The sequence below is a fragment of the Enoplosus armatus genome, chromosome 2 (assembly GCF_043641665.1).
Source record: "Enoplosus armatus isolate fEnoArm2 chromosome 2, fEnoArm2.hap1, whole genome shotgun sequence".
NCBI lineage: Eukaryota > Metazoa > Chordata > Actinopteri > Centrarchiformes > Enoplosidae > Enoplosus > Enoplosus armatus.
This window is the reverse complement of record NC_092181.1, coordinates 28,404,644-28,421,691: the sequence shown is the minus strand read 5'-3', so window position 1 is coordinate 28,421,691 and position 17,048 is coordinate 28,404,644. Positions and strand designations below refer to the sequence as shown.

Here is a 17,048-nt window from a genome sequence, read left to right as displayed (position 1 = left end):
AGTTCTTTGTGGAATGTCTCTCTATATCTATAAGTTCAGGTTCAACATGTTAACGTTTCTTCTGGATCACAGAATCCACTTCTTCCTGTTATGTTTTCCTATTTTAAATACTGACTATGTTTAATCCTGTCAGCTTCTCACCTTTTTTTCTTGTTCCTTCCTGTTCTCTCTTCTTCCCACTGCTTTTGCCTCATTTCTTGTTTAATCATGGTCTTCCTCAGTGACGTCAGTGTGATTCCTTTTCGTGGCTTCTTTTGAACATTTGTCTTCTGTTTCCTTTCCTGTGATTCTGTGTGCTGGTATCCACACAGATGTCATGTACACTGTTTTCTGTGTCTCTGTTAACAGACCTGGTCTGCTGTCTGAAGGTCACTGACAATCCATCACTGTATACATCTGTACCTAGCTGTTCTTTTCTTTATATGTCTTTATTGTTTGTAGAATAAACTCCTTAACTTTGTTCTTTTTGCCAAACAATATGAGATGTACAACAAGACTCAGGAAATATACATATATATACATACATATATATGTATATATATATATACATATATATATCAGAATCAGAATCAGAAACTGTTTATTGCCAAGTAACATACATTACAAGGACTTTGCGGTGGTCTGATGGTGCTGCATTTGCCCATGGTCCAGCAGAGGGTCAGTGATGGATTTGAGGTGGGACAAAACCAGGCGTTCAAATGATTTCATGACCACAGAGGTCAGGGCGACGGGTCTGTAGTCATTTAATCCTGTATCCTATATGTATATATATATGTGTGTGTATATATATATATGTATATATTACTGAGAGTTGGAATAAATTTCAGTTTTGCTTTCTGCTCGAGTTTGTTTCTCTGTTTCTCCCAACAGGCTTTCAGTCTTGTGTCGGATGACTTTCATTAAGTCCTCTTAAATGAATCCAGTCATTTAGAGATGACTGTATTCTCATTCATTCCAGTGGCACCTGAATACCTGAACCTCAAAGCCTGATATTGAATATTGTCTAATAATCGAATATGAATAATTGAATACCGATCTTATTAATCATTTGTTGCCTAAATGGTTTTCAGCGCTGTTCTCTCTGCCTACCAGCGCATTACATTTAATATTTCCTACACCACTCCTAGTGGAACGTCTTCTTCTTCTTCTTGAGTTTTAACGGTGGTTGTTCACCAGCGTATCCGCCTCCTGCTGCTGCATGAATCACTTAACAAGTTCATTACTGTTTTCATATTGAATACAGGGGAAAGTAACTAAATCACTTTCAATCTAAATCTAATTTAACCCTAACCCTAAATCAATTACATTTTAATCAGTACAATTTTGAGGTACTTGTACCTCACTTGAGTATTTCTGTGTTGTTCTTTTCATATATTTATCTGACAGCTGGTTCACATATTAAGATTTTACAAACAAAAATAATCAACAAATAAAATATGAAACATTGTTATAAATGGAACCATCAATAAATCTATATGAAGTACATTAAATAATAACACAACTGAATAATACATAAATACTATGAAAGGTACTTTTGTTGCATTTTGCTGATAATACTTAAATACTTTTACTCAGGTAAGATTTTTGACCTGTAATGGAATATCAGTAGTATATTGTTGTACTGGTACTTTTACTGGAATAACTACTTACAAAATATTCCTCATCAGACAGTGCTGAAGTGGAACTATTTTTAAATATTATAGATATTTTTTTTTTTACCACAGAGAGAATGGGTAAATAAATCACATAAAACAACAAATCAAATAATGTATTTTCAGATAAATCTCAACATGTTACATATGTTCATTACTGGTTGGATTGTGACACAAAAAGTGTTCGATAACATCTACAAAAGTCTCAGCGCCAACATGTTTCTGTTTCATTCTTGTACTTTTATTGTAAAAGATGTAATTGTACACGTTCAACACAATTATATATCATGTCAAAACACTGTAAACTTTTTTATTTTGATGACAACATTTGACAAATGGCAACAATAAAACATCTAACCAGATTTTTGGCAAACTGGACCCAAAATGATAAAAGCTAGCTACAAAGAGCTTGCATATCCAAGGTTATGGTCGCTGTTTTTAGCTAACCAGTGTTGTACCAGAATGTGTTTAGCCTAGCTTAGCACAAAGACTGGAAGCAGGGGGAAATTGTTAGCCTAGCTTAGCACAAAGACTGGCAGCAGGGGGAAACTGTTAGCCTTGCTCTTAGCACAAAGACTGTAAGTAGTTTGTCTGATTTATATGTTTAATGTATGGAGAAAATCTACCCAAACATTGGACTGTTCCTTTAATATTCCCCTCAGTTGCTTGTTAGCTAGCGAGCTAAAGTTTCAGCTAGAATATAAACTCTCTAGCATAATGACCTCTTAGCTCATTGGCAACCAAAGTCTGTGATTTAGATGTTGGAAAATGACTTTAAATAATGTTAGAATATAATTCCTTAAATAATGTGTGCTTTAAAATGAGCATTACCTGGCTCATGTTAGCATAACGTACTTTATAGTTTATATTATCACACTTATTTTGTGATCATTGTGGCTGAAAATGATTATATTTGCAGCAGATTTTCAGTTTTTCATGATACTTTTGTTTTTGTTTTTTCTCTCTTTAACTTTCTGATGGACCTAGGCTTGCAGTCTTTGTGCTAAGCTAGCCACATCTTCTTGCAATAATTAAATAAACCTTGTCCTACAAAGTGACGACATGGTTGAATGAGTTTGTTACAAATTTATCTGAAGATTATCTAAAGAACACTCTCACAATAACAGCTACCATCTTTCATTTTACATAACAAATCTGCTGTTGCACACAAAACCAGAACCAGTATCATACCAAAATAATATTAGTAACATCAACTACATTTCTGGGGGAAAATTTAAATTCCAAAGTTTAATTTTGAGGACGATATAATCTTTTAAGGGTATAAAGTTATTGCCGTTCACAATTCAGTCTCTTTAAAATCTATAATTATAATTATTATAATTAATAATGTACAAAAATAACAGACTGTGAGGAGATGAGTCCATTATTGTCTCTACAACAACGTTGGCTGTTGGCGTCCTTCATGTTTTAAATTGTGTCTGTTGTTAGTTTAACCACTCAGTTAGCTGAAGTATCAGTTACATTCAGTCTGATTTAGAGAAGTGGTTAAACTGTTGACCAGAACTATGTTTGAAGGGAAAACATAGATGTAAAAATGTTTGTCATATATCTTCAAGTAAAATAATGAATGAGTCAAATAATATGGGACCCAACACTGAACCCTGTGGAACTCCACAAGCAATCAGCCAAAAGCTCTGCAGCAGGTTGTTTTGAGAACAATCAAATCTCTAAAATGACTTTATAAAAGTACTCCTGTACTAAAGCTTCACTTTAAATAAACTTCCTTGTACTACATTTTCTTCATGTAGTTGAGTTTCTGTCACCTGTGTACTAGTTTTGTGTTATTGTTTATTAAAAGGACCTTTAACAATTCAAACTCTTTTAATTATACACTTTTAATCTCTGAGTGATGCTTGCAGTTTCCAGATGTTTTACTGCTTTTTGTCTCCTGATTGTGACCAGTTCAACCAGATTGGTTTTTGTCTTTGTTTTATTTTACTATTTAAATTGAAATGTTAAAGTTATCCTATCCTCATAATAATGTTGTGACTGCTTGTGTTTATCTTTAGACTCTGCAGCTTCAAAGCAAAGTGAATTTGACAAATCCTCAAAACCAAAATGCTGAATTTAGCCCCCTCTACCTTAAATTACTGTGGCAACAGACGTTATCTCAGTGTTGCATTTTGCTACAGAAGAACACATTTTCTTGTTGTACCAACATTGGTTTTGTGCTATAATTTATTAAGACAACACTTTTTACCTCTTCAAAAGGGAAGTGTTGGTATTTTTCTATCTGCGTCTTATTCTTGTAACTTCACTCGCCATCCAGCAAAATACGTTCATGACCCAAATGTCTATTGACTGTGAGCAGTTAGAATATTTTTGCTGTTTTCTTTAAATAAAAGGGAAAGTCTAAGAAATATGAAGATAATTTTGTGTAGCAGACATGTTTATCTTGTGACGTCCCAACAGCTCTGAAACAGAATGTGCTGAATTTTACATTTAGCACATGTTGCAACACACGTTAGCGTAACATTAAATGTTTTGACAGGTAGTACAGGTTCACAGTCACCAGATAAATGAGTCTTTTGGTTCAGATGTTCAAACGCAGCGTTCAGTTTCTTCAAGTTATATTTCTAAAGGAGACGAATAACAGAGAGAAAACACACTGCCATCTTGTGGACAGAAGAGGTTTAAAGTCGTCCACTGTCATGTTCTGCTCAATGAAAATGTAATTCTATTAAATATCTATTTTCTACCTTAAATATTATTTATCATTATTTAGTTTCATTTTATTGTATTTTGAGGTAGAATTCTTCCGATTTTTTTAAACAAGTTTTAAACAAACTATTTTCTATTTTCACACCTACAACAAAAACTGGGAACAAACAAAGATCCATCTTTTTTTCTACTTCATTTTAGTACTCAGTGCAGTGAAATATAACTGCATCATCATTGTAATCAGACAGTACGAGATACAAAAACAATACGACAGTATTCATCATCCATATCGGTAAAAAGCCCTAAATGATCACGTTTCATAGCACCACGATTATAAATAAAGTTGTATTAAATGTTTGGTCAGAGTTTGTGAAAAAGGCACATACTGACAAACAGAAACACTGCTACATGAAACAGCTACGAGTTCTTTTGAACAGGTTACTGTAAAACTGTAAAACTGCACTTGTCTCATGTTTTTGGATCTTTTTTCGACAAATTTACCGACAGAAATGTTTGAACACAGTGACCTGAAATATAAACGCTTGCTTTTTAGTTTCACATTAAATGCATCTGAATGTACAAGAAGAACTACGTGACAATAAAAGACAGAACCGCGGGCTCTGATTTGCAGGGATGTCACAGGTTTGAGTCTGTCAGCAGCAGTTAACACAGCTCAGTTCGTTGAGAGAAAGTCTGCAGATTTAAATGCTTCAGAGCTCCTGTCTGCTGTGATTTCAGGTAAAGGGACTGAAGCGTCAGCAGAGGTGAGTGCAGCATCACAGGAGAAGAAGAAGAAGAAACTCTGATGGAGGATTCGAGCGGACTCCAGAGGTCTTTGGAGATCTCACTGACATTTCCACACAAATAAACTGAAAAGAAGCAACAGAAGAATTAATGTGGAGACAAACAGAGAGTCTGAATCAGTTTGGAACCAGAGAAATGCTGTCATTCTCTCTGGGCTCGACTGTGTTAGCCTGAACCCCTCTCACTACTTTCCAATGACCATTAACACTTAATTACACAGAATTTACTAAACACTATAATTTCATTAGTCTCCCTTGTTAAACATTTTTTTATTTTGTGAAGAGAACAAAAGAATAAACTACAAATTGTCAGATCAGTTCTGGAAATTAAATCAAACATTAAGATAAAGTCATAATTTTGTTGTGAAGTTTTCATCTATGAAAGTGTCAAGTATTTAAAAGACGCTACACTGTGTTTGACAGACATTATCATTTAGTTTTTATTTGGTTTTTATATACTAAACAAGTGTTCAACTACATAATGTTTTTTAAAGCCAGACCTGTAGAGTTTGTATTTTTGTAGTTTTTAGTATTTAAAACAATTTTACATGTTTCTTAGCCCTTTTCTAATTTGACTAATCTTTACGATTCTTCAGATGTGGTGTAACTGCAAACAGGAATGCACAAAAGGGACTTTTGGATCCTTATTTACCTCCTCCACACTGATGGATCACCTTCACTGACTGAATCAATGGGAGTGAATGAGCCTGAGAGATCTAGTCTAACTGAATCTCACCTGCAGTCACTGCCACCGGCGCTGATGACGTACTTATCATCACAGGAAAAGCGAATGTTTGTCACGTGAGCAGAGTGACCGAAGTAACGCTTGTGTTTTGCCTGTAAAAGATCAGAGGTGATGAAGTGACCTTGTGGACAGAAATCCAAAATGACCTGTTTTAGACTTTCTGAAGGCTTTGGGAATTTACTGTCATGCGAAATTCACTTACAAATTTTTCTGAGCATGGGAAATCAAAGAGCTTGATGAGGCCGAAGTCGTCTCCGGTTACCAGGTTGAGGCCAGCGTGGGAAACACAAGCACAGTTAACGTCCGCCTTGTCAGTGTTACGAGGCCAAACGCCGAGAACCTCGTCACCCAGGATGCTAGCAAAAAAACAACACCATCATCAATGTAGGAGATCCAACAGCCTTGTGTTTTTATGGCCCTCTAATATGTTCCTTAAGCCTTAAAGTGTGCTCCCAAAACCCCACAGTATATTCTTTTACATCTACAATATGTTCCCCTGGATCTATAGCATGTTTCCTAAGCTCTTTATGTATGAATCTTAGCCCCATAGTACGTTTCACAATATATTCCGCAGAATCTACACAACACAGTATCTTTAGGCTAGGCTAGGCTGTATAGCATGTTCCCTGAGCTCTACAGTTAGTTTTCTACACTACACAGTATGTTTCTCTAGGCTCTAAAGTTAGTTCCCTGGGCTCTACAGTATATTCCTACCTTGCTTTGGACAAAAGCATTCTGTTCCCCAGTATGTTCCCTAGCATCTACAGTGCATGTTGCCTAGGCCAAGTGTTATGTTTCCTAGCATCTAAAGTTAGTTCCCCAGGTTCATCATTGTGTTCCCTAGGCCCTAGAGTATGCCCCAAAGGCTGTACAGTCAGTTCCCTAAGCTCTACAGTCTGTTTCCTAAACTCTACAGTTAGTTCTCTAGGCTCTACTGTATATTCCTACATCTCTACAACATGTTTCTTTAGGCTCCAAAGATAGTTCCTTAGACTCTACATTGTGTTCCCTAGGCTCTACAGTATGTTTCTTGCCCCTACACTATGCTCAATAGTATATTCCCCAGGTTTTACGCTTGGCTCCCTAGGCTCCTCAGTATGTTTCCTAGGCTCTATATTTAGTTTCCTATGCTCTACAGCATGGTCCTTTGGTTTTACAGTATGTTTCCTAAGTTCTACACTTAGTTCCTTAGGATCTACGGTATCCCAGGCTCTAAAGTTAGTTCTCTAGGCTATATAGTTAGTTCCTTGCGTTTTGTTGTTAGTTCCCTAAGCTCTACTGTTAGTTCCCTAGGGTTTACAGTTTGTGCCCTTGGTTCTAAAGTTCACTAGGCTCTGCAGTATGTTCCCTAGTTTCAACAGTATGTTTCTGTAGCTCTATACTTAGTTTGTCAGGTTCTACTGTATATTCGTACCGGTCTACAGTTTGTTCCCTAGGCTCTAGATTATGTTTCTTGTCTTTATAATGTATTCCACGATATATTCCCCTGAATCTTAACTTGTTTCCCTTAAGCCCTTCTGTATTTTCCTTAGGCTCCATATTTAGTTCACTGAGTTCTGCAGTATGCTCAATGGGCTCTACAGTTAGTTCCCTAGTGGGCTATAATATTAGTTCCCTAAGCTCTACAGTATGTTCCCTTTGATCTATAGAATGTCCCCAACTCGAATGAGTTCCCTAGGCTCTAGTGATAGTTCCCTCGGCTATACAACAGGTCTTACAGTATATTAAAGAGGAGGTATTCTGCTCATGTCCAGCTCTATATCTGTATTCTGGGACTCCACTAGAGCAGCTTTGCATGATTCACAGATCAAATAAGTCCTTCTTCATCTTATGGTGGCCCTTCATGCGGCCCCTCAGTTCACCCTGTCTGACAGCCGTTTGAGCTCCTGTCTCCTCAAGGCCCGCCTCCCCCCTTTCTTCTGATTGGCCGGCTCCCTGCAGCCCACGAGGGGCAGGGAGACGCCTCTGAGCCCTGAGCACAGCGCACAGCTTCATACTGAGCCCCTGTGGCCGACTGCAGGACAGCAACAGTAACTCAGCCTGGAAAATAGAGACATGAGGACTGAATGTGATGAACTTCCTGTTTATCAGACCACAAATGAGGCAAGAAGTAGGTTGGAAAAACGATAGATGCTGCTGGAACCGAGTGTTTCCGGGGACTGGGCCTCACTGATTACTGTACAAAGCACAACTTTATTCACTGATTTTGGTGAAACTCCATCATTGTATGGAGAAAATGTTTTCTGGTTTTCCCTCTGATGTCCTCCGGCTGCTCTGCCTCAACCCTCGGTGATTTACAGAAAGCTTTAGAAAGTAACTGCTAACTGCTGCTAACTGCTGCTGCCGTTAGCTCAGTTAGCTCTGAGCACCAGGGGAGTGTTGGTGTTTACACCGCCAGCACAGGAGCTTTGGACCGCTGGGAGGAGGAGGTTTTCAGTCCCGGGCTCCGAGAGTCAGATGGTTAGAGTCCACTAACTAAGAGCATAGATATAGATATATATATCTATGGCTAAGAGGACTGCTAGCTGCACAGCTAACTAGCGAACGGCAGCTACAGTTAGCAGTAGTTAACGATGACTTTAGCAACAAGTAAAGCCATCTGTCCATCAAGAAACGACCTCCTACCTACGTACTTTCCTTCACTACAGAAAAAGCTCTTTCTGTGAGACACTGAACAACCTGAGTAGCAGTAAAGAGCCGTCCTGAGCAGAGCAGCAACTCAAACAGACTGGGGGGGTGAGCGACCCTCTACTTTGTGGCCGTGCTTTGTTTTCTTTCTCCTTCTTCTTGGTGGGCGTGCTGTCACTGCTGTGCCCTGAGCAGATGACCATCCCTGAGGCTTATTACGTAATACGTCTCACGGAAGTAAGACATGACAAGCGAAGGGAGCGTTCAGAGCAGTCTGCAGACTGAGCTTTCGGCTCACAGGGATTAGTTTTACCTACGTTTTCCTCATTATTTGGCAATTTTGGTAACGTTTAATAGGAATATCCAACATTGTAACACGATGTATATGACAGAAAATAAGGGAAAGCAAGTAGCTCTCAAGTATGTGAAGAGCCCCTTGAACTTGCACAGTGCGCTGAATAAAATGAACAGTTATCTTTTTTAGCTACCATTGTAAGATAGGCAGAGTTGGTGGTGAGTGAATAAAAAAAAGTGTATTTTCCCAAATATCTTCGCTGTTGTAAGACCTGCTGTGTGTTCCCTTAGCATCATAGTGTAAGCCCTAAGCTCTTCAGTATGTTCCTTGGACCTGACAGTACATTTCCTATACCATTCAGCATGTTCCCTCAGCTTAACACATCATACAATATATTAGAGAATAAGACCCATTTTGCATCTCATAGCCAACCTCACCTGGTCCAGGTAGCCCAGGTGATCCTCTCAAAGACAGACTGCTCTGTGACAATTTTCCCCAAGGGAACTTCGTGTACCTGCCGAGTATAGGTGCTGGTGGACACCTGGGATGGAAATTAAGGAGATTTTACGTTTTAGTCAATTCATTCATGTATGATGCTCACATGAAAAATTGGCACTGAGCTCAAAAGTACAAAAAGCATCAGTTGCTAAAGTCAGAGGTCACAGCACCAAGACCACTGACAGTAATCAAACCTACATTTGCCCCTGACCAAACTGACCCGTTAATCTTGTGTCATAATTCTACAGGAGTCTAGGTTTTTAGTCTTTTTAACCTGGATATGTTTGCTGTCAGCAGAGAAGTCGATCTGGATGACGAAGCCGGGGATGTCCTTACAGTAGCCAATCCTGTTAAGGGACGGTCCCAGAGAGAGGTCGTAGAAATCCACAGCACTTTCAACTGAACCCACTGCCAAGAACCGGTTGTCTGGACTGAACCTGAACCACAAGGAAACCCCAAAAGTGTGTAGTCAATTGAGGTACAACACAGAAGTGTTAAAGGATGATGTCCTACAATATGTCCTGATAAAGAATGATGTTATACCGTATGTCCTGGATAGCAACGCTGCGGTCTCTCTTCTTGCCCCAGACGGTGAGGGAGTTGACAAGCAGGACGATGAACTCTCCGTTCTCCATACCAATGGAAACCATCTCTCCGTTGGGACTGTAGGAGGTGCACTTGGCAGGATGACCCAAACTCACCTTGTTCAGAAGTTTCTAACACAGAAAACAAAATAAAAGAACATGTCAGAAGACGATTAAAATGTTGTACCACAAGAAAGCTTCAGACTTGTAGTGGAGCTAACCAAGCTCCCACACATCATCAATCCCAGTCTTCAGACCTGTACCTTATCAGCCAGGTCCCATATTCGGATGGTGCCGTCATCACTGGCGGAGATGAAGACGTCTTTGAAAGGGTGAGTCGCCAAACCCCAGATCCCTCCCTGAGTGTGTCCATTGATCATGGTGTTGGAGGCAGCGTTTTTTTCTCCAACCTCTATGATCTCTCCATCTTTTGTTCCCACCAGGATTTTACCCTGGATAACAAGGGACGAAAGAGTTGTGTCAGAAAGTTTGGGGTTGTTGGTCCAGTGATGTGAATCACCTTAGCTTGAATTGAAGAATTTACTTATATTTATATTATTTTTAAACCACTATATTTTGAAAAGAAATCTCTGAATTTTATGATGCAGTGTACCTAAATTCTGTTGGAACTAGTTTATACAGATGTCTCATTAAGTACAGCACCTGTCCATCTGTGTGATGTGCAAAAAAAATATAAACAAATAAAATGTTTATCCAAGTGTGTTCCATTAGCTACTGTTCTGGAAATAACCCCTCTATAACTCGAGGTGAATTGCCCAACCCTTTTGTGCAATGCACTGAAAAACAATTCAAAACTAGCAGATGTACTGTCAGGGCTCACATGACCAAGCAAACTGCAGTGGTTGTTGTGAATAACCAATGACTGCACCATTTGTGCGTTAATGTTGCATAAGAGTTTGGTTTCATGATCAGATCTGTCTTGTACCTTCCCTCTGCAGACGGATCGGACGTTCTCCACCGGTTGGCCAGTCTCCAATTGAAACGCTCTGCAGCGCTTCATCTCTTGATCCCAAAGCTTCACAGCACCACCCTCTTTAGTCCTGTCAAATACACCAACAAACATCATGGTTTTATTTTCATAGTTTGGACTGTTTGCAATTCTGTCATATGTATCATTTTCCCATCAAGACATTCCAAGAGTGGTGAAGTCCCATCATGGATCTGCCTTAACTATGCCCTTTGCCCAACAGACCCACGGCGGTGTCTGGTTGGGTTGAGGGGCTCACATGATACCAGGTGGGACCCCAGGAAGATTAGCAACTGCTACAGCCATTTGAATTCCAGATAATCTAAACCAACTCCACCCTGGTCCTGGGTCCTGGATCCAAGAGTTGGTCTCAGTGTCCCTATTGCCAACAAGATTCTTTCTGAACCAAAGTCAGGAAACAACCATTTGTCTCGTCCTTCATCTGGGACCAGTTTTTCTTTGGTGACCCTACCAGGAGCTGAGTCTCCCACAGCGACTGAGGCACACAAACACCTCCCCCACAATAAAACTGTGATAAACCTGTGAAGATCCACATAAGCTTGATAAGGTGCTTGCCTACCAGATCCACCCCCAGACCTGGGTCCAGGAGATGGCCCCTCACCTGGAACCAGACCTTGGCTGACCCTACCAGAGGCTGAGGACGTCACTAAGGCACACAAACATCTCCACAACAAGACTGTGATTCAAAGATGGAAGATCTTGTGTAATGCAATGTTATGCTAACTTAAAGGTACTATAACAATAAGAACCAGCTTGTAAAAGTTTAATTCTGTCCTAGCACCCTCTGTCTATCTGTCTTCAGCTTTCATTTGCTAGTGCCTATTGTTGCGGCCAGAGCTGTAGTGCTATTTGTTTAAGTACCGCAGCTCACACCGTGGCTCGTTTTGGAGGTTATGTAAAGACTGTTCCTACAGTTTACATATATTAGTCAATTATAACTGACCACATGAACAAATGTTAGACTGACCTTATGAATAGTTTAATCATGTTGAAAATATTACGCGACAGTCAGCCAAAAATGTATATGAATTTCGCCAGGCTTATATAAACTGCGAATATTCTATTTCCACGTGGAAAAGTGGCGGAGCGTGGCTCATGTGAACTTCGGCAGCACTACACCCATGGCTATGGCGTCTGTCCATCACTGTTCACTGCTGTTTTCAGTACATGATTAGCTTTCACCTCGTTGATAAGAAGTTACCAAGATGTGTTGAGAGGAGTGACCTGAGCTCATGTGTGAATATAAACCATTGGTTTGTGAATTTTCATAATTTTTCAAACTCTAGCTGGGATAAAGCATGTTGATTTTTGGGTACTCACGGCCGTTCCTTCCCCCCAGTGACGATGAGTCCGTCCCTCAGGGTAGTGTACATGGTGAAGACTGGACCACTGTGCGCCTTCGCCACCACTCTTACCAGGAAGTGCTCCCTCCATACGAACACATCTCCGTTTATAGCACCGGTGAACGTCAGGTTGTTCTGGAGGAGACAAACACTGACTTACTACGAATTAATAAAAAACTACAGATTTATATAATTTATTTTAAAAGTTGAGTCAGAATTAGAGTTTTAAAAACTACAGTTTTTATCTTACAGCACCAAAGGCAACAGACAACATGGTCTGCATGCGGCCGTCCTCCACCGAGCCTATCACTCCTTTCTTGTACATGAGCGAACCTCCGACCAGAGTCCAGAATTTGATGTGTTTGATTCCCACAGACACAAACTGAGTGTCCGAGTCAGGTCTGAACTCCACCACAAAGATCCGCTCAGCGTGGCCGCCTTTACTGGTCACCTTGGTACCTGTCAGAGAGGTCAAAGGTCATTTACCCATTTCCTCACTTTGGAGGCAGCAGTCAAGGTTTCCCTCTGTTAGATCTTTGTTCTAGCCATAGAGCCTTTAGCACAGGCTATTAGAACGGACCCTAATATCAGGGGCCTTCAAGTGGGTCAGGTAACACACAAGTTTATTTGCAGATGATGTCTGTTTGTTCCTTACCAACCCAGCTGGCACTCTCAGCAGACTTCTTAGTGTTGAATTGAGATAGCTCATTTTCAGGATATAAGATTAATATGGACATTTGAACTTGCTGAAACCGTACGGCACTTTTAGAATGACTGGAATGTGATACCATGTCCTCTATTTCAGGGGTGCCCTTTCCGTTAGAGCCTTAGAGTTATGTTTACTGAGTAACTTCACAGATCTTAATCTCAGTAGCAATACTGTTGTTAAATTCACAGAGATTGCACTTGCTTTAACACGGAAATCAGACTGCCCTCTCTCTTGTCAAAATGGTTCTCAGAAATGACCAAATGCATATCTTTGGAAAAATGACATGTTCTGATAAATAGATATAATGAGTTCATCAAGATATGGCAACCCTATATTGACTATATGGACACTCAATTTGCAACTGACTGACCCAGACTTGATGTAGAGTCATTACCTTAGCAGTATGTACTGGGGGTACTCACCTATGTAAAGTCTCTTGTGTTCTGTTTTGTTGTATTATATTTTGGTTTTACTTACTTGACCTTGTCTATATTGTTGATGATGTGAATTTTAATGTGGGGGGGGGGACTGTCTCGTTGTATTCTGTATTGTCACTTTGTTTATTAGTCACAAAGAGCCAAGGATTCGATTTTTTTTCTTGGCAATACTTGTATGCATAGTTTTGATCTGTTTTTAATTTGTCTGTCTGTTTGTTGATGTATTCTTAGTTGTATTTGTTTATATTTCACCTCATTTCTATTTTTTGTTTTTCTGTTGCTGCCTTTGCGTTTTATTATATGGAAAAGCACTTTGTAATTTTGTGCTATACAAGTTATTATTATTATTATCATTATTATTATCATTATAATGACTGTGACAGTACAGATGTTAACCCCAGCTAGCTACGAACACACAACACCTCTGTGAATATGAATGTAGATATAAATGTGTATCTGTTTCATCACCCTTCTTGCCCTGAATGTTATTATCCTTATCTTCCTCAAGTACTTAAGTCACACGCCTCGCCTGTTTTCATCAACTAAATCCCTAAAAAGCTAAAATTATACTACTGCACCAGGGAACCTTGTTCAAGACACTATCCTGAGAAAACTCTACTGCCTCTTGCTCTTTAGTTGTGCGAGAGTCATTACATAATTAACATTTTTAAAATAATCACACAGTTTTAGGTGATTATAGAATATGAGATAAACTTTTATACCTTCCTGCCACCTCCACACTGTGATGGTGTGTTCAGGCTCCACTCCCACAGACAGCAGCAGCTTTCCTGTGGCGCTGAAGTTGACGTAACCAACACCTTTAGCATGGGAACAGCGGAGAATGGATAGCGTCTGCTTGGTCATGGCATCCCACACATGGATGGATGGAGCGAGGCCTGTGAGAAGAGACCAGAAACGTAGGAACCAAACAACTGAGGAACCATAGAACCCAGGCATAAAGTAACCCAGGACCTATGGATCCAAGGAACTGCAGAACCAGGGACTAGGTACAAAGGTAGCCCAGGAATCAAGGAACCAAAGGACCAAGGAACTATGGTATTGAGCAGCCAAAGACCGTGTCATCCTAGAAACTATGGAACCAAGGGCCTATGTCATTAAGGTAACAAAGGAACCTAAGAACCACATTATCAATGAACCAAGGTACCAAGGACCAAAGGTATTAAGGTAGCCAAGGAACCACAGAACCAAGGCATGAAGTAGCCCAGGACCTAAGGATCCCGGGAACTGTGGACCCTGTGACCTATGGCGCCAAGGGAGCCCCAGGACCATGGAACCAAGGTATTGAACATCTAATGACCTTAGCATCCTTGCAACTGTGGAACCAAGGATTCGAGGAACAGTAGGACCAATGAGCCTAAAATCCACAGTATCAAGGAGCAAATGAACAGAGTTTGCCAGAAACTGTGGAACCAACACGCAAGGTTTAAGGAACCAAAGGGCCAAGGTTCCAAGGTAATGAGCAGACAAGAATCTGGGGAACTTAAGGAATCATAGATCTAAGATAGTAAGGGAGTCAAGGAACCAAAGAACAAAGAAACAGCTGAAAAATGGAAACACATGATCATTTAATCAAGGAGTCGAACAACCAAGGAACCAGAGAACTAAAGAACCAAAGAGCCATGGAATCAAGGAAGCAAAACACCAGGAAATGAAGGAACCAATGGACTGAGGAGGTAAAGAACCATTGGACTAAAGGAGAAATGGAACCAAAGGAGATGGGTGGAGATGCTGGGTATCAGGGAGAACAGGCTAAGAATCAGGAGTTGGGGGAGGGGGTGGTAGGCCGGTCAGGGACCAGTGATTAGACATCCTTTATTTAAGGATCATTCACTACTTCCATACTGTTCATACTGTTCAGGAGGGAACTGGTACTGACATGCTGATTTAACAGAGGAGAATTGGTACATTACTGCATTTGGGATTAAAACCTTTGGCCATGATCACATAGGAATCCTTTCGTCCTGAAATCTAAAGTCAGCACAAATCCAGACGAGTCGTGTTTTGGGATGTTAAATTGACATGACGCAAAACAAATCAAATCTAATCCACAGGTTTTTCACAAAAAGTGACAAAACTGCTGAAACCAAACTACTGAAAATGACTGAATAAAAGGGAACAGGAACAGAGAAAGGACCAACACTAACAGTCTAGACAGATGGATCAGTATTAGTCATAACTCAAAACTTTTCATCATCTTCTGCTCCTATCTCTTGTGGGGTATTCCAAGGATCCATTGTAGATCCAGTTTTATTTGCACTATATATGTTTCCACCAAGGTCTGTTTTTAGAAAATAGAACATACCACAACATTTCTACACTGGGCCTCTGTCCTCAAAATGTCTGTATACATACAAGAAACTTGCAAGTAATCTTATGATTTTGTTTCTTTTTCAAGCACTGCATGCGCCAGCTTGTATTTTTGATCTCTTTAATCCCTATTCGACATCCATCTGATTAATCAGTTATTCCTTGCCGTTCCACATTCCCAATCAAAGTCCAAATGTGATTGTAGCTCACAGTCTATCTGTCTATCTGTCACATCTTGCCGTACTTTATGAATAACACATTATTAGGATTCATCCTCTGGGGACTATGAATATCTACAGTAAATTGTATTGAAATCTGTCAAGTAGATGTCCTGCTCTGGACCACAGTGTTGGACAGAAAGTCCCATGTGATCATGGCTGTAGAGGGATCATAAAACAGGATCACAATTCTGTCGAGCAGATAAAGAACAGTCATGCCTGACATTCATGCCCTGATATCCTCTGCATCAATACAATAGATCCAGGTCTACCTTCTATACAAACTTGTGTGCAAAAGCAGCCTCTGAATCACAGTCTTACCACGAACAGTACAGACACCACACACAGTAACCATCCAGGCTAGCTCGGCTAGTTTAACATGCTGATAAGAGGCGCTAAGCAAGGCTTTGTTCTTAGTCTGACTTGCTTTAGTTTCTTTGCTGCCATGCTCACACTAATATGGAGAAATTTGAAAACACTGTTTACGAAAGGTTTTCCATCCACAATAATGTTTTCCGATCGTTTTCTACAACCTGCGTCTACACTTAAACATGAAAACAATAAAAGAAACATTGAATCTCTTCTTCATCTTCCTCCTTAATGGTGGCTGGCAAACGACAAAAAGATCAGAGAGGAAAGGTTCATTCTTGACCCTGACAAAATCATCTTAACTCAAGGTCCAATTACTAGCTTGTTCCAGAGCTTTCAACTACCTCTCAGCCATTTCCATGACAACTAGGCAAACTCTTTTCTATGAAAAAATGAATTTATTATGTATTTTTGTATTTTATTTTTTAAATGGACATCAAGTTACGATTTGTTTTGTGAAACAAAATTATTAATTAGCACCACCATCTGGTAAGGAGCCAAACCTTCAAGAACAGTGCGTTTGGTGTAGTGGCTACAGTCAAACTCCAAAGTCATCTATGATCGCCGATTAAAGATATTTTCAGCCAGCAAGAAGTTACTGATGCGTCTCCCGCACACCGACACTGGGTTCTGTATTTTGATTTGGTGGCAGCAGGGCACCACTCCACCTCTGCCACTACCGACTATATCTGATCCAACTACCGACTGATTAGCACAGAGGGAATGCTTAGCAATGTGATGTGACTAG

General features: G+C 39.9%; 1 protein-coding gene across 3 annotated transcripts in view; it reads right to left on the bottom strand.

Moving 5' to 3' along the window:
• Positions 1-5,178: 5,178 nt before the first annotated feature.
• Positions 5,179-17,048, bottom strand: part of LOC139292469 (echinoderm microtubule-associated protein-like 6) — a 38,859-nt gene continuing 26,989 nt past the window's right edge. For all 3 annotated transcript variants that reach the window (XM_070914818.1, XM_070914834.1, XM_070914826.1), the window contains 11 exons: positions 14,108-14,281; positions 12,490-12,698; positions 12,217-12,374; positions 10,834-10,948; positions 10,151-10,339; positions 9,847-10,019; positions 9,578-9,740; positions 9,243-9,346; positions 6,085-6,238; positions 5,874-5,974; positions 5,179-5,203 (listed from right to left, as the gene is read on the bottom strand). In XM_070914818.1, coding sequence (XP_070770919.1) covers positions 5,179-5,203; positions 5,874-5,974; positions 6,085-6,238; positions 9,243-9,346; positions 9,578-9,740; positions 9,847-10,019; positions 10,151-10,339; positions 10,834-10,948; positions 12,217-12,374; positions 12,490-12,698; positions 14,108-14,281 — 1,565 coding nt within the window. The remainder of the gene's footprint in view (positions 5,204-5,873; positions 5,975-6,084; positions 6,239-9,242; positions 9,347-9,577; positions 9,741-9,846; positions 10,020-10,150; positions 10,340-10,833; positions 10,949-12,216; positions 12,375-12,489; positions 12,699-14,107; positions 14,282-17,048) is intronic.